Below are 18,929 nucleotides of genomic sequence, written 5' to 3' on the forward strand. Positions count from 1 at the left end.
AATTGATGCTTTTGAACTGTGGTGTTGAAGACTCTTGAGAGTTCCTTGGACTGCAAAGAGATTAAACCAGTCAATGCTAAAGGAAATTAACCCTGAATATTCATTGGAAGGACTGATGCTGAAGCTTCAACACTTTGGTCACCTGATGCAAAGAGTTGACTCATTGGAAGACCCTGATGCTGGGAAAGACTGAAGGCAGGGGAGAAAGGGATGGCAGAAGACGAGATGGTCAGATGACATCACCACTCAATAGACAAGAGTTTTGGCAAGATCCAGGAGATGGTGAAGGACAGGGAAGCCTGGTATGCTACAGTCCATGGGGTTGCAAAGAGCCAGACATGACTGAGTGACTGAACAACAACAAATAGATCCAGGGAAAAAATTAGAAGTCATAGTCGTCACAAAGCTGGAGTCGTGGTCTGTTAGACATGACATTGTTTGTTTAGTCCAAAGAGCAGGAAAAGCTGGAAATGACTAATTAAGATTTTTACTCAGTTTTGTTCGCATAGTCACTGACTAAAAGGATGTAAAAGTATAAAAGGCTACAATCCAGGAGGTTGCACAGAATCAGACACAACTGAAGCAACTTAGCATGCAAAGAAGGATGTAATCGAATTGGAATTTGCTTCAAATTCTCAGTCTGGAAACTTATGACTCAGAAATATTTCCAAATCATGGAAAAAGCACTTGAAAGGCAGTGAGAAAGAGCATGAAATGTATTGAGCTCAAGATACTTCAATTCTCTTTCCACTTGTGTGTCTTCTGGTGCCACTGGAAAGAACCTGGTTTGTGGTGCTGGCCTGATTATCTTTTGTTGCTAATGAGAGACTTGATTTCAGGCTATACTCATATATATTTCAGGATATGTTTATGGTTAAGAGAGGTAGCATATTGTCTTAGGTTGACTTCCTTAACAAAGCCAAAGTTGGGATTTCTGACACCCATCTTATTTTGAGAAAAGCAAGTGGGGAGGGGAAGAGGGTAAAAATGAATGTGGCTGAGCTGAACTCTTGATCCAGCCTGACTTCATGGGGGTCTCTGGAGCATGAAATGCCCCACAGAATTGGTCCCTCCCACCTTGAGCCAAGGGGGTCATACAGCTGATCTTAGAATAAGGCACTCATTGGAGCATGGGTATACTCTGCTGGAGAAAGGTGATGTTAATTGATGTAGATCAGTTTTCTGGGAAAGAGGGCAGCTATGAGCCAAGCATAGCCAATGCTTGCAGCAGCTGGGAATTGGGTCCACTGGCCTGGAAAGGGGGGTTTAGGTTGAGCACCAGCAGTGTCTACTACTAGCATGGAACTCTCTTGTCATGTGGGTGCATTCAATAAATGGTAGACTTGAAAATTATTGTATTTAAAAAGTTAATTTCTTTCTCTATTTCTTGAAAGTGAAAGTGAGTCACTCAGTCATGTCCAACTCTTTGTGACCTCATGGACTATACAACCCATGGAGTTCTCCAGGCCAGAATCTTCCAGTTAATTGGGAAAAGTAAAAAGTCAAAGTGTTAGCTGCTCAGTTGTGTCCAGCTCTTTGCGACCCCATGAACTGTAGCCTGCTAGGCTCCTCTGCTCATGGAATTCTCCAGGTCAGAGTACTGCAGTGGGTAGCCATTCCCTTCTCCAGGGGATCTTCCCAAGGTCTCCTAAATTGCAGGGATTGAACCCAGGTCTCCCAAATTGCAGGTGGATTCTTTACCATCTGAGCCACCAGGAAGCCCTTTCTATTTCTTACCAATCTGGAAAAATTAAAACAATGTACGGTAAAGAACTTAAAAGAGAAAAATTTAAAAATGTAAAGAATTATTATTTAAAGCTAAGACTCCAGATTTTTTGAGAGTAGTGACCAAGGAACCATTATATTATTCTCTTAGATCTTTTGGTCATTCTCCAAATACACATTTCCATACGACACCATAAAGCATGACATTCTGCCATCACTTTTGTTCCAGGTATAATGACTCTCATATTCACAGTTGATGACTTGGTGCTTCAAGATATAGAAAGAGATACCGTCTGTACTTATTAATGACTAGTGTTACTTTGTTCTTGGTTTATATTTAAGAATGAAGAACTGGGTAGTGGAATGGACTTCTTATGTGATCGTGTCCCTGTTCTCCACAAAATTTCTTCCTGAATGGGATTCTTGGCCAGTATTCTGGCCATGTGGACTTACCATGTTACTTGGCAGGCTTCTTTTTAGGATGAATGAGCAGGGAACTGGTTATTAACTTGTTTCTTCCTCTCCTTTCCACCTAATATCAGTTTGAAGGTGGCTTAGCTCTCTTAAGTACTCACAGGAAAAAATAGTATTCCAGGTGCTTTATTTCAACTTTAGCGAACATCAGGTGCCCACTTACAGGGTAGCCTCCTATGCTTCTCACATACAAGTCCAGTAGCAAGGAGACTAGTATAAGTATTCCACATATTGACCTTCAATTGGTCCCCACGTGCTGTCCCTCCAGCCCTCCATCACACTTATCCTTTCTCAGTCCAGAATCTCTATAGGTTCCTAGGGAGTAAGTTTCCTTCACTTGCATGTCCAATAAAATCTTCTCATAGTTCATTCTGGGCTGTGCTTTCTCCCTCTCTGTTTCACCCATCAGAATGCTTGCATCTACTTTTTGTCTTATGGGAACTGTTCATATCTTTCATCTTTTTATTATTTTCACATTATGGATTTGGTATCATCCTATTTATACTTGTAAATTTCATCCCAGTGGGAAGTTTGGTGAGAAAGGAGGAGAGTACATGTATTTGATCAGATATTTTGAATCATATAGAATTTCAAACTGACCATATGATTTGGTCTTACATGTGAAAGAAAATCTATCAACAGGATCAAGAAGTAAATAGAAGCACAAGGGAGAATTTATTTCAAACTGGTACAAGTCAATGGAGTGCTCAGAAAGAAGAAAGTTGATTTGACCTTGTCAAAAGGACCCCCGCTGACCAGACTTTCATTTCAGCTGAGATTTCTCTGCTTAATATTTTCAACACTAGGTTTCAGTGTTCTCTATGCTAAAATAAGTTGGGTAGGGAAGTCTTTTCCCTTTAGAGTTGCATCTTATCATTAGACCACAGAAGGAGTGTCCCGTGAACAGACCCTCTCTCCTACCGGCATGGGATGCTAATTGCTTTGCTATGTTGAGTGTCTGTGTCAGTTTACTGCCGTGTCCTCTGTACCTACAGAAGTTCTTCTCATTTCTGCTCTCCTGGTTTCACTCCTTTCAGCTTTATTGAGTTTATGTAAGTGTACTCTTCTTTTTCTCACAGTTCTTTCCAGAATCATTTATTTGTGTGCTATATTTTCTTTACTGCTAGAATGTAGCTCAGGTTTCTCTGCAGATACGCCTCTTGACATTCTCCTTAGTGTGAGGTCCCCTTCATTTGGCGCAGTATACCTGTCTGTTCTGACCATCGACAACTGGAATGGGACTCTCCCTTTCTGCACATAAACATGTGGTGCCCACGTCATTTTTTTTTTCATGGCTTTAGCAAATATCAGAGTTGTTCACCTGAGACCAAGTCATATTTAGACTTTCTGACTGACAAAGAAAATCGTTGTTTTTTTTATTAATTTGCATTGATTAAATAATTAACATTACATGTTCCATTCTGATGTTAAGTATAAGTCTTTGATCTAATTTACTCTTCCCCTTTTAGCACCAAACAGAGAAATAATCTCTCCCCATCCCCCACCTGCTATGACACTCATATCCATCCTTCCTTTTTTGAATGTGATGCTTGCTGAACCACCTGAGTCCAGCAGGGAGCCCAATCACAGAGTTTTAACATTTCACTTCATGGCATTATTTTTATGTCTCCTAAGCAAGATTTGAATATCATTCAGATTGTCTCTGTAACTTAATAGGAGGATTTGCCTATTTATATTTGTGTTTACATGCATTTATTGTTCCAACTAGTATTTTTAACTATTTGAAGCAGTGTCTTTGTTTGGACCAAAGTACAATATGCCGGGGATTATAAACAACATGGGTTTATTTGTTTCTCACCATTCTGGAGGCTGGAAGTCTGAGGTCAGGGTGCCAGCATGGTGAATTGCTGGTGAGATCCCTTCTGTGGTTTACAGACTGCTCACCTCTTATTGTATCTTCACGTGGAGAGCAGAGAGGGAAACAGCCTGTCTTGCATCTCTTATAAAGGCACAAATCCCACAGTGAGGGCTTCACCCTAATTTCATCTCAAAGACCCCACCTTCAAATGCAATGACATTGGGGGATTAGAGTTTCAACATACGAATTTCATAGCAAATAATGATGACATTTTAAGATTATAGAACACTCCCTTCTTGAAATTCTTTGTTTAGATTTAGAGCCAGAGCACTTTCTTGGTTCTCATCCTGTTATCAGTTGCTCCTTCTCAGTCTCTTTTGAGGGTTTTTCCTTCATCCCCCTGATCTCTAAACATTAGAATGCCTCAAGACTTTATTCTTAGAACTCTTTACTTTCTACCAACAATTTATTTCCAGCTAATTGTATCCATTCTCTTGGTTTTAAAAACTATTTAAATATCACCATTTATATATGAAACCCACATGGTTCCTCTGATTTCTGAACTTGTATATTAAATGTTCTATCTGACATCCGTATTTGGGCATCTTCTTCTTGGTATATCTCCAGGTGATCTCCTGATTTCCACCACTCCAGCTACTTCACCCTCCAGACCTCCCACCTGCTTTTTGTGAACTCATCCTCATTTAGGCAAAAGGCAGCTCTGTCTCTGAAATTCTCTAATCACCTTGGTCAGAAACCTTGAAGGTGCCCTTATCTCCTCAATTTTTCTCATATCATCATTTGATCTGTTAGGAAAGTCAGTTAGCTCTTTCTTCAAAGCAGGCCCAGAATTGATCACTTTTCACCCCCTACTCTGCTCTTACCTGATCCAAGCCACTCTCATCTCTTGCCTGGGGGTGGCAATAACAACCCTCCCTGATCTCTCTTCTTTCCTTCTTGCCCTCTTCAGTCTGGTCTCCACCCGGGGGAGTGAGCTTCTGAGAACATAACTCAGATCATGTGGCTTCTGTGCTCACAACTCTGCTGTGGTTTTTCATCCATTGAGATGAAAAGCAGATTCTTACTACAACCTGTAAGACTGTTCCACCTGGTTCCCTGCCCCTCTCTGCCGTCAGGCACTGTCTCCTCCTCACTCTCTCCCCTTCACCATATTTGATGCTGCTCTGACCTGATACCTGCTTTCCTGCCCTGGGGTTTCTACAGCTCTTCTTCCTGGACCTGAGTGCTTTTCCTCCAAGTAGCCACCTAGCTTACTCTCTCACTTCATTCTGGCCTCTGCTCAGAGACATGCTTGAAACATTTATTGCAGCACTTGAGAGTGGTAATAGTTGGAAAAAAGAAATACAAAGTGTTTCTCAGAAAAATGAGTTCAAAAGCTGTATTACAAACCTATTCTACATTAGGCCCCCTACATACAAGTGAGTTCCATTCTGAGAGTGTGTACACAACTCCAATTTGTTTGCAAGTCCAACAAAGTTAGCTTTGTCCTACTAACACAGCTGGTTATATGGTACTGTACTGTAATAGGCTTATAATACTTTTCACGCAAATGACACATAAAAGATGAATACAAAAATAAAAAAAACAAAATAAAATTATAGTACCTTGAAAATTACACCAGATATGTGAACTAACTTACATGACTGGACATGAGAATGCATGTTTGCATCTTTGAAAGTTTGAAATTTGAAGGTTCGTATGTAGGGGACTTCATTATCATGAAGCGGGGTGTTAGCATCAATAGATCATCAGGATGTATAACGGAGTTCCATAACTGAAGTTGCAAACTGTATACTATTACATATAGAGAGGAGAGATAGGTTAATAATATATCTATATGTCCTTTAAAATTTTGAAATGCACAATAGAATAGAACACTTTACCTCATATCTCCCACATTACTTCCCCCTGTCTGTCCATCTCCTACTCTTTCATTTTCATCTAGAAAGAGTAGTCTTCAGTCTACTCCCAACCCAATATCTCTACTTAACCTCTGATAACTTTCCTTTCCATCATTTCCAGGAAAAGGACAAGGTGATTTTGTTCTCATTAATTTTTGTTTGACTGTTCTGTCTTATAAGAAATCTCTCCTTATTTCTGGATTCATTTTGTACTATCTCACGTGCCACTTTGTACATGAAGACACACACACACACACACATGTCCTTGTCTTTCCTATTATGTTGCAACGTCTTGTAAGTATACAAAGCTGAATTCAGTTTTTAAGTTTTAAAGACTTAGAACAAGATCTCACTCATAGAAAACCTTTGATAATTTGTTGTGGACTTACTCTGAAATAGATTGGAAAAATCACATTCAGCTTTGAAGATGCAATTTGACAAAATAGTTTAAGATAGTAGTTTCCATTAACTGACATTTTGAAGAAGGAATAAGTTTACTTAAAAAATCCCCACCCAAGCCTACAGTTCTTTTGTTCCTGATAATTTCTAGATGGTCCTCAGGAGAGAATGGAGGGCTAGAGGCTGCTGATGAGCTAGTTGACCCAACAATTTTAGACCACTAGGGGGCACTCTAAGCTACTCCGAGTGACGAAATTTTTTCTCAAGGTTTGAGATGAATCTTGGTGAACATTAGAATGAGGGTTTCTGGCAGTTAGGAAAACCTCTGAACTAGTCAGATGGGGAAGTGGGGCATCTCCATATACTCATCTGTGAGGAAGATCTGTTGCTTTGAGTGGTGTAAAGAGATGATTCCCCATCAGAATTGAGCATCAGATTAGGGCCATGGTAAAACTAAAAGTTCAAGAAGAAAAGACATGCATTACCTATGCAGAGTTTTGATATTCATGACTAAAAATTCTAAAATATGAGCCTTGCTGTCATTTCACAATTATTCCAATGATTTCTACCTTCTATTACACATCCATTTCTTTCAGAGACAAAAAAAAAAAAAAAAAAAAAGGTAAAAAGGAGATGAGAAGATGAAACAGAAGAGAAGTAGTGCACAGAAAAGAGAGAAAAGAAAAGAGAGATTGGGGAGAAAGAAATAGGAGACAGTTACTTGAATTGTGGCCCCTACTTCATAGTCACAGAGCAGAATCAGTCAGATGCACTTGCAAGGTGCGTGGGGAAAGTGCTGGATTGGAGCAGAAGGGCGGTGGAATTGAGGTCAGGTGGTCATCATGTACATGTCCTGTTTCTCTTCCATCAATCAAAATCTTGTTGGAGACACTGTATTTTTTTCATGATAATTATGTCTGAGGTTTACATAATTCTCCTAATTTTATTTAATTGCACTTATTCCCTCAAGAGGATTCAATAAATAAGCAATGCATTCAGTGAGATATTCCTTCTTTGTGAGAGCTTCCTTGTAAATGAATTCTCAATCACTGAAAACTTTGTGTCCTGATTTTTGGCTAGGGGAATTGGGTCACTGACCCTGATCATTTTTTAGACTTTATTTTCCCCAGATGAAGCCCTTATTTTTCTCTGAAGTATCCTTTCCCTTTCTTTACTCCTTTCTGACCTGTCTGATTGCTGGGGCACTTTAAGTGGAAGCAATGTCATGACAGTGAAATGTCTAGATACTTCTGTACCTGTAATCAGCAATGTCTTAGGCAGGAGGGCACTGGTCTCAGCAGCAATGCCAGTATCTTGCTGAAAAACTAGAAAGACATGTCTTTGCTCTCCGATCTCGTTGTACTCCTCTCCATTTAGGACAGATGGGACTCAATCTGCTACTTCCTTCTCAGCTCTTTGGGGGCTAGAGAAAAGACTTTCTCAAAAGAACTATCTTCCTTAGAGGTCCACTGATCTCTGCATGCAAAGCTTTCTTTACGACCTATAGTTTTCTGCTCTTCATCCTGAAGTTCCTTGCTACTGACCCCAGATTTATTACGAGCCCCAGTGGAAGAACTCACTTGAGCTCTGTTGGCACAGCGTTGGCTGGCTTCAACAGAAAGCTCCTTGGCTAAACACAGGGGATCAGGAACATTTTTAATCTACACCCTTTCTAGAATTGCCTTCTTTTTAGTTCAAATGCTTGTTACTTTGTTACTGAACTATTTAAAAAAAGACTGTAGATCTAAAATTCTAAGGGCCCATTCCTGGTGTGAGGAAGGTCAGAATCAATGATGATGAATGGAAAATAACTCGGTATGGTAATGCTTAAGCATTTCATTAACAAACCTATACAGAAGCTTAAATTTCTGTGAAGTCTGATCTGCTAATATTTTCCTATACTCTTTCTGGCTTTCATGCTTAGAAAATTCATGACCATCCTAAATTTATCAAAAAATAGCTATTACTTAAAATATTAATTATCTATATTTAGAATTTATTTAATAACAGATGCTAAGGTAGGTGTCCAAATTTATTTGTTAACCTCTAGAGGACTGCAGAGGACCTTTAGTATTGGGCATGGAAGTGCCAAGAGGCTCCCCTAGTAAATCTCCTGGGTTCCAGACATAGTCCTCTTTTTATTTGATATGTAGCAACAACCCCATTTCTCCTTGGTAATTGGTATCAACCACCCTAGTCAGTAGAGTAACCTCATTTTCTATTCATTGGTTGTGAGATGTATGTAGCCCAAATAGCCACATGGAAGTCTTGTCTTCCAGTTCAGTGAAACCATTGCTGTGTTCCCTGGGGAAAGCATTATTTCTTTTAGAGAATGAGAACTAATACAACTCAAAGTTACAAACATTACATGCAAAAATCTTGCTAGTGAGTTACTGAAAATAACAGTGAAGGATCCACTCCCAGTGCCACCTCCTTGATTTCTGGAATCACGCATTCTGGCGATGGGGGAGACAACACCATTACTTATCTCTGCTGTAAAGCATACATTGCATCCAATGAGACAGAAAGCCGTCTTTTCAGAGTTGCTTTTCAACCGGTGCTATTACAGAATCAATGTGTGTGAGAGTGCTCAGTTGTTCAGTCCCCTTTGTGATCCCTTGGACTATAGTCCACCAGGCTCCTCTGTCCCTGGAATTTTTCAGGCAAGAATACTGGAGGGGGTTGCCATTTCCTACCCCAGGGGATCTTATGGACCCAGGGCTCAAACCTGTGTTTCTTGCATCTCCTGCATTGGCAGGTAGATCCTTTATCACTGTGCCACTTGGGAAGCCCATAGAATCAATAAGCCATTCTAAATTTAATCAGGTCAGCCATTTCTGGATGATAGGGTATGTGGTAAGAAAAATAATCCTGTGGGCGTGTGTCCATGGCTGTAATATTTTGCTGTGAAAATCGTTTCTTTCTCAGAAGAAATGCTGTGGGGAATATCTTGCTGAAATTAGGCATCCTGTGAGTTTATGAGGAGGACGCTGGCAGAGTACAACAGCAGGTATAAGTGTCTATTCCAGTGAGAACAAAGCTCAGCCGTCTCCATCATAGGAGATACCTAATGTAATCCAGTCATCACCAGGCATCTGGGGAGTCTCTCTGGGAATGACACCACATCAGGGACTCAGTATGAGTCTGTGTCATTGACAGATTAGGCCCTGAGCAATAGCATTAGCGAGGTCAAACTTGGTAAGTGCAAATCAGTGCTTTTGAGCTCAGGCATAACTTTCAGACTGCTAGCAAGGCTGGATAATGAAGTCATGAGACCAAAGTGATGAAGCAGGTTGCACTGAGATGTTCCTTCCTCTGCAATCTCTGCAACTTTTGAGAGTAGTTTGAGAAGGATCAGTGTTAACTCTTCCTTAAATGTTTGGTAGACTGACTCTATAGCTTTGGAGTCCAGTTCTCTGACCGTATTGGAGATTCTGAGGCAAACCCAATATTAATTAACTTATTCCTTTTCTATTTAATTCAGCCAGAGTCAGTTTCTGTTACTCATAAATAAGAACCTTGACTGATACACAATCTAATTCCAGCATTAGGCAAGTTAGGAAAAAAGAAGGGCATGGTATCAGAAGTGACTGTAAGAAGTCTAACGGTGCTCCTCAGAGGTGTTCTGTAAATACTGGGCATCAATGTTCTTTCTTAATTGAGTTTTTAGTGCATAAGATTGTAGCTGTTCTCACTCTAGGCTGGGACTGGAGTTCGACAAAGGCAGATAACAGAACAGCTTTGCGATTTCCTCTGACCCAGCCCTAACACACTTCATCTTCCTTGAGTGGTTCTCTTTGCAGGATGATGTTGCCCCCACAAGATGGCATTGCCTCTCTCCTCAGACTCACTTTGTTTGAAATCAGCATGTTTGTATTGAAAGCAGAAGATTAAGCTTCCTTTGATTGGCTGGGTAAGAAACCTGAGACTCTCCCTGGGCCTCAGAGGGACTGGATGAGTACACCCAAGAAAAGAGCTAGACTGAGGAACCGGGCTTTATTTCAGGACGAGAGCTGCATCTTCTCCCCCATAAAGAAGAAGAATGGAGAAGCTTCTGGTTCTGTCTTTAGTGATTCTGTGGCTTCAGCTGGCCAGTGAGTTGGGGCTCTTGGTGATGGGAAGAGGGTGACCAAAGTTCAGAGCCCACAAGACTGAGGGGCAAAATCTCTTTAAATGGGAAAAGTGAAAAGTGAAAGTGTTAGTCACTCAGTCCTGTCTAACTCTTTGTGACCAAATGGACTGTAGCCCGCCAGGCTCCTCTGTCCGTGGAATTTTCCAGGCAAGAATACTGGAGTGGGTTGCCATTCCCTGCTCCAGGAGATCTTCCTGACCCAGGGATCAAACCCACATCTCCTGCTTTGGAGGCAGATTCTTTACCACTGTGCCACCAGGAAAGCTTGTTAATTGGGAAATGTACCCTCAAATTATGGAAGGAAATGCAAACACTAGCGAGTGAAAATGCAGTGACTGACTCCCGGCCTCTGTCCTTGTGTTTCTTCCTAGAGGTGAATAGCCAGCAAGGAGAACAGAATCTTCAGACCCTGAGCATCCAGGAGGGTGAAAATGTCACCATGAACTGCAGTTATAAAAGTATTACTATAACTGCCTTACAGTGGTACAGACAGGATTCAAGGCGAGGCTTTGTTCATCTGATTTTAATGCGTTCAAATGAGAGACAGAAATATAGTGGGAGACTACACTTCACACTTGACAACTCCATCAAAAGCAGTTCCTTGTCCATCACGGCTTCCCAGGCTGAGGACGCGGCTACTTACCTCTGTGCTGCAGACCCACAGTGCTCAGCGCGCACCCGCAGCCCCAGCACAGACCTGCCAGAGCTGTCTCTCGGAAGCCTCAACAGTGTGCAGAGTTGGTGGTTTTGTCTTCCCACAAAGGAGAGTCTGCAAACGGCTAGCAACACGAAAGGGAGCTCCTCTCAGATTCGATATTTTCGGTAGCGTGTCAGACTATAGCAAAGGGCATGAGGTTTAGAACGGGAAACTGAAATGCCAGATTCAGCTCTGCCCATCCTGGCTGTGTCTTTAGCCATATCATCGGTGTAGCAGCCTTCAGTTTCCTGTTTAAACAAGGGATTTACACTGGATAAGCCTAAAGACCCTTCAAGTTCTAATTTAACCAGGTCACCTCTGGAGGATGAAGAAGGACTTCTCAGTATAGAAGGGCTCATCTGTTATATGTGCAGCCCCCTCAAGACCTAGGGAGGGCTTTAAGATGCCTGAGATGATTTTAGTATGTCTCTAATTCCTGTATGGAAACAGTAGATTCATCAGGCATTAGAAATAAAAAGGATTTAGGACTGTTTCAATGAAACTTTTCACTTTAAACCTGAGGAGTGAAAATGTTATGTAATAATAGACACAAAGATCTCAGTCTTTGGAGTAAAAGAGACAAAGATGTGCATCTGATTCTGCCATTTATGATTTGTATGATTTCTAAGCTTCAATTTCTCCATTAAAGAGATGGGAATTTATCCGAAAGTCAGAATTTTTCCTCTTACAAGTGAGAGATGTATGTTTTCTTCTATCAGCCCCTAAAGTATTGTTTTTTGAAAGTGGATACTTCTGTTTATTATCACATATATAACAGTTTTCCATCCACTGTATTCTTGTTCCTCGTAAGAATAGTTTTCTTGAAACAGTTTTGATGCTACTGAAAATGTGTTTGTGGACAAAGGGCATTTGTATTTATGTGACACTTGGTGGAAAAGGTAGGAGGGCAGGGGAAAGGTTGGTAGGACTGTGGTTCCCATATTCCAGACCTTAAACCACCACCATCACCTATATCAGAATAACCTAGAAAACCTTTGAAGATCTGGGTTATTAGGAGCTTACTCAATCAGACTGATGCAGTGATGTATTTTTAATGAACATCATTTATATCAGATATTGGTTCAGCTTCATATCACAAAAAACTCAGATAACATTTTTAACAAGCTGGAATTCACTTCCCTCTCATAAAAAGAAGCTCTATCGCATGTACCATGTGCAGTCCAGGACTGGTATACTAGCTTCATAATTTTGTGAGGAATCAAGGGTCTTCTTTCTGGCTGTTTCTTGTCCTTAAATTGTCACTTTGGTTTATATACTCTGCCAAAACAGCAATAAGTCTATCCATTTCATCCTCCTTCCAGGAAGAACGTCAAGAGGCAACTGAGCACATGCTGGCCATGTCAACCATTTTCAGAAGCTTCACCCCGCAGCTCCTACTTGCATTTCGAAAAACTCACGAGTGTTAGTCCGTGTCTGCACATTTCTTCCATTGGCAAAGGAGCCTGGGATATCAGGATTTTTTCAGTCTCTGCATGTTGTCACTCACAACAAAATTGTTGTTCTCAGTTCAATTCAGTTTAGTCGCTCAGTTGTGTCTGACACTTTGCGATCCTGTGGACTGCAGCATGCCAGGCTTCCTTGTCCATCACCAATTCCCAAAATTTGCTCAAATTGATGTCCATTGAGCCTGTGATGCCATCTAACCATCTCATCCTCTGTCATCCCCCTCTCCTTCCGCCTTCAATCTTTCCCAGCATCAGGGTCTTTTCCAGTGAATGAGTTCTTCACATCAGGTGGCCAAAGTATTGGAGCTTCAATTTTAGCATCAACCTTCCAATGACTATTCAGGACTGATTTCCTTCAGGATTGACTGGTTTGATCTCCTTGCTGTCCAAGAGACTCTCAAGAGTTTTCTCCAACACCACAGTTCAAAAGCATCAGTTCTTCGGTGCTCAGCTTTCTTCATGGTCCAACTCTCACATCATACATGACTACTGGAAAAATCATAGGTTTCACTATATGGACCTTTGTTGGCAAAGTATTGTCTCTGCTTTTTAATATGCTGTCTAGGTTGGGATATCAGGATCTTTTCAATCTCAGCATGCTGTCACTCACAAAAAATTTTGGTTCTACCATAATTGAAAAAGACACATGTACCCCAGTTTATTTAAGCACTATTTACAATAGCTAGGACAAGGAAGCAACCTAGACGTCCATTGACAGATGAGTGGGTAAAGAAGTTGTGGTACATATGCACAATGGAGTATCACTCAGCTATAAAAAGGAACACATTTGAGTCAGGTCTAAAGAGGTGGATGAACTTAAAGCCTATTGCACAGGGTGAAGTAAGCCAGAAAGAGAAAGACAAGTATCATGTATTAATGCATATATATGGAATCTAGAAAGGTGGTGATGATGAAACTATTTGCAGGGCAGCAAAGGAGACACAGACATAAAGAATAGACTTTTGGTCACAGTGAGGAAGGGAGAGGGTGGGAAGACTTGAGAGAGTAGTACTGAAATATATACATTACTATATGTAAAACAGATAGCCAGCGGGAATTTGCTGTATCACGCAGGGAACTCAAAGCTGGTGCTCTTCTAACAACCTAGAGGGGTGGAAGGGGGAGGGAGGTGGGAGTGAGGTTTAAGAGGGAGGGGACATGTGTATGCCTGTGGCTGATTCATGTTGATGTATGGCAGAAACCATTGCTAGAGTATAAAGTAATTATCCTCCAATAAAAAAATAAAAAAAAATAAAGTGTATAATCAACAAGGACCCACTGTAGTGCACAGGGAAGACTGCTCCATGTTCTGTAATAACTAAGTGGGAAAAGGTTTGAGAAAGAATAGGTCCATGTTTATGTAACTGAATCACTTTACTGCTCACTTGAAACTAACATGACACTGTCAATCAACTGTACTCCAATATAAAATAAAAATGAAAAAAAAGTTGTAGTTCTATTAAAAGTAGTAGAAAATGAGCATTCTATAGGCAAATAGCAGTTTCTGCTGTACTCTCAATATGGGGTATATTAAGACTCATGTAGGGGTTTTTTTTGCTGGTTTAGTGATGTTCAGTTTTGAAATACTGTCTCCAGTCTGCTTCCCAGCTCTGTTGACTTTCTTTCCTAAAAGTCCTCTAGAAGATGTCACAAGCCCCACAAGCCAACTCACCTCCACAGTCCTCATTAAAAATCCATCTTAGTCTCTTGTTCAACACTCGACACACCCCATCACTCTTCCATGTAGTCCCTTATACCATGGTGAGAGCGATTTTGTCAGAGTGCAAATTTTAGCCTGTCAGTCACCTGGATCCGCATTTGCTCTGAGGATAAAGAAAAGCTGTGTCTCCAGCTTCATTTCATTGTGTCCTAATTCCCATCTCTGTCTCTCCCTCTCTCTCAACAGAACTGATACTACGTTTGTCAAAGGCACAACTTTCCTCTTATGTAACCCATTCATAGAAATTTTAGGTGATTTTTAAATTTTTTTTCTTTTCCAAAAATTGTTTTCCTTACTTCAAAAGAGTTAGAAGAGAAGTTGCTCAGTCGTGTCTGACTCTTTGCCACTCCATGGACTGTAGCCCACCAGGCTCCTCGGTCCATGGGATTTTCCAGGCATGAATACTGGAGTGGGCTGCCATTTCCTTCTCCACGAAAAGAGTTAAAAACATAGTAAATGCCTACTCATTCTTGTATACTTGTCCAAGAGTCAGTAGCTAAGGAAAGCTTAGTGGATATTTTTAGAATTACAGACCTCTGCATTTTCAGGTTTGTGATTTATTTTTATTTCTTTCATTATTTGTTTAAGGTCTATTTTCAGTCCTACTCTGTGATCTCCTTAATGGTAGTGTCCATATCTGTGTTTCTCATTCTTGAAAACTCAGCATCACTGTATCTTAGGCATTTGTTGTTGTTGTTTAGTTGCTAAGTTGTGTCCAGCTCTTTGTGACCTCATGGACTGCAGCCTGCAAGACTCCTTTCTTCATTGGATTTCCAGGTGAGAATACTGGAGTGGGTTGCCATTTCCTCCTCCAGGGGATCTTCCTGACCCAGGCATTGAATGCACATCTCCTACATTGACAGGTGGGTTCTTTACCACTGAGCCACCCGGGAAGTATCTTTGGCATTAGCATCATTTAATTTCCTTCTTCTTTTCTATCCATTAATATGTTCTTTATTTTAAGCCTCCTTAAAAAGCTATGATAATATTTAGTGAAAAAAGTAATCTTTAGAGGTTTATGGATAAATTCTTGGAGTATAGTGGGGATTGGCAAAGGATAGCCACAGGGCAAAGTAGCTTGATACTTATGTTTGTAAATAAAGTTTCATTGGAAGACAGCCATGCTCATTTATTTATGCATTGACCATGGATACTTTGTGCTATACCAGCATAGTTGTAGCAGAGACTGTACGACTTCAAAACCTAAACTATTTACTATTTGACCCTTTATGGACAAAAAAGTCTGCCAACCTATAGGGTGTAGGAATTACATTAGAATTTTTCAATTTGGATTTTTTTGTTTGATGACAACAAATTAAATAATAAAGGCATATTTCTAATCATCTGTTGGGTCAATTTAGAATACTCCCCGTCTTTCTGAAGATTTCATGTTATGTCATTTTTTTAATCTAATTAAAGACAAATGGAATAATGACACTTCACAAATAAAAGCATCATAGGTCTTTAAATGGATAAAAGTTTTAAGAATATTTTTTACACATTTAAAAAGTTTGAATGTATCAACATGGAATTCAGTAGAAAAAAGAGTAGCAGTAAATGCACAATATTTTTTTCATTGCTGATTTTTTGATGCTTTGTTCAATAATAGAGTTATATAATGCTGACTTAAATGGATGTTTTTGAATAGAAGTAAAAATACTGGAAATCAGTAATCACAGGAATTCAGACAACAATGTGGAGAAGGCAATGGCAACCCTCTCCAGTACTCTTGCCTGGACAGTCCCATGGATGGAGGAGCCTGGTAGGCTGTGGTCCATGGGGTCGCTAAGTGTCAGACACGACTGAGCGTCTTTACTTTCACTTTTCACTTTCATGCATTAGAGAAGGAAATGGCAACCTACTCCAGTGTTCTTGCCTTGAGAATCCCTGGGATAGGGGAGCCTGGTGGGCTGCCGTCTATGGGATCGTGCAGAGTCGGACATGACTGAAGCGACTTAGCAGCAGCAGCAGCAAATGGTGTACTAAGCTCCAAATCATCTTAATCAGGTGAATTGTTGACTGACACAATCTATAGCTTTCTACTAATGAGTTTTCACCACCTCTTTAGTTTCATCAAAATATCACTCCTCACATTAATGTTTTAATATGAATTTTATTAACTTTATATTTTATATGCATGGGCTTCCCTGATAGCTCAGTTGGTAAAGAATCCGCCTGCAATGCAGGAGACCCTGGTTCGATTTCTACATCGGGAAGATCCGTTGGAGAAGGGATAGGTTACCACTCCATATACCACTCTAGAGCTTTGCTTGTGGCTCAACTGGTAAAGAATCCGCCTGCAATGCGGGATCTGGGTTTGATCCCTGGATTGGGAAGATCCCTGGAGAAGGGAAAGGCTACCCACTTCAGTATTCTGGCCTGGAGAGCCCCATATAGTTCATGGGGTCGCAAAGAGTCAGACTCGACTAAACGACTTTCACTTTAGTGATTAAGAACTGTGAACCGAAGACATTTATACTTAACCTGAGTTTTGTATGTATAAAAGTGCTATAGTATTTTTTAAATAGTCAGTATGAGAGTGGTCTCTTACATGAAGAACTGTGCTTTAGTTTGAGAAATACCTAATGCCCCTGTGTTCAGACCCTAGACATGCTGCTGAAGAAGCTCATCATACCGCGGGCCTGAGAACTATTTCTTGTAGAGACTGTACTTCATAAACAGATCATTGTACACCTGGACATGTCCACTCAGTCACTTATTCATTCATTTTTCAAGTATTTTTAAACCATTTGCCCTGAACTAGTGTTCTGTGTATTTTGAGAAGTTGGCCACTGAGATTAATAAGATTAAGTTCCTGATCTCAGGTGCATCAAACCAAATTTGAAAAACAACACACAAATGCTACTGGATTGATAGCGCTGCCCTGAAAACCCATGTAAGGCAACCTCACATCTGACTGCAGCCACAAAGTCTTCATGCCTTAAAATGGTTAATGTCAGCAAAGAACAATGTTTTGACTTCTTACCATAATACAACCATACTTTCCATAAAGTAAATCCTAGAAAAAGAAGCAGCTATGAAATGACTTTGTTATATCTTCTGCTGGGCTCACTTTACTTGCCCAAATAATTGCACAGGAACTTAGACAAACAAGCTGACAGACACTGAGCAGACAGTTCTTCCCACTGATGTTCCTGAATCTCTAATAAAATAAATACACAGGAGCCTGATAAACACCACACACGTGCCTTTGAAATGAAGCAAGCCTGGTTAATATATTAAGCATCTGAACTTCATTTTCTAAAGACTCTACCAGAAAATTACTAGAGCTAATCAATGAATATAGTAAAGTTGCAGGATATAAAATTAACACACAGAAATCCCTTGCATTCCTATACACTAACAATGAGAAAACAGAAAGAGAAATTAAGGAAACAATACCATTCACCACTGCAACAAAAAGAATGAAATACTTAGGAGTATATCTACCTAAAGAAACAAAAGACCTATACATAGAAAACTATAAAACACTGATGAAAGAAATCAAAGAGGACACAAATAGATGGAGAAATATACCATGTTCATGGATTGGAAGAATCAATATTGTGAAAATGAGTATACTACCCAAAGCAATCTATAGATTCAATGCACTCCCTATCAAGCTACCAACAATATTCTTCACAGAACTAGAACAAATAATTTCACAGTTTGTATGGAAATACAAAAAACCTTGAATAGCAAAAGCAATCTTGAGAAAGAAGAGTGGAACTGGAGGAATCAACCTGCCTGACTTCAGGCTCTACTACAAAGCCACAGTCATAAAGACAGTATGGTACTGGCACAAAGACAGAAATATAGATCCATGGAACAAAATAGAAAGCCCACAGATAAATCCACATACCTATGGACACCTTATCTTTGACAAAGGAGGCAAGAATATACAATGGAAAAGAGACAACCTCTTTAACTAGTGGTGCTGGGAAAACTGGTCAACCACTTGCAAAAGAATGACTTTCAAAAAAAAAAAAAATACTTAGTTGAATTAAAACAAGAATGTGACAAGTGCTATCATCCAAGTATGGTCCAGGGGCTCCAAAGAAGATCTTTTCAGGGAGGTTTACCAAACTCCCTGAGGTTTCTCTCTTTTACTGTAGATTATTACTCAGCCTAAGATTCACCTTGGATCTCCACCCTCCACATGCTAGCCCCTTGCCCCATCTCTCTCTCTCTCTTTTTGCCCACATCTCTCCTTTCTTGTCCAGTGGTCCACACATTTTGAGGTTCCATCTCAATCCCACAGTGAGACAGTTTTGGTAAACCCCACCAGTAGTGGTGCCTGGAAGCTGCTTCCATGAAGTACGCTGGGCAGTGTTAGCCCTCATCTCATCTGTCTTCCTTATCTTTGTGCTACCTGATGTCCAAGGTCCAAAATTTGTTTCATGTATCTTGTCCAGTTTTCTAGTTGTAAGGTCAACTCTACCTTTAACTGTGAAAAAGAAGTAATGGTAATTTTTTTTTTTTTTTTAGTATTTTTACAAATGTGTCATTTTATGATGGTAGGGTATGTAATAATAACCTTATCATTCAACCACACATTATTTGAGACCTGCTGTA

The 18,929-nt window shown here is 40.2% G+C and overlaps 1 gene segment (V, D, J or C); it reads left to right on the plus strand.

Moving 5' to 3' along the window:
- Positions 1-10,379: 10,379 nt before the first annotated feature.
- LOC133066918 (T cell receptor alpha variable 17-like) lies at positions 10,380-11,297 on the plus strand. The segment is given in 2 exon segments: positions 10,380-10,433; positions 10,843-11,297. Coding segments are annotated over 2 exon segments (507 nt in total).
- Positions 11,298-18,929: the final 7,632 nt, after the last annotated feature.

This window comes from Dama dama, chromosome 12 (genome assembly GCF_033118175.1).
Source record: "Dama dama isolate Ldn47 chromosome 12, ASM3311817v1, whole genome shotgun sequence".
NCBI lineage: Eukaryota > Metazoa > Chordata > Mammalia > Artiodactyla > Cervidae > Dama > Dama dama.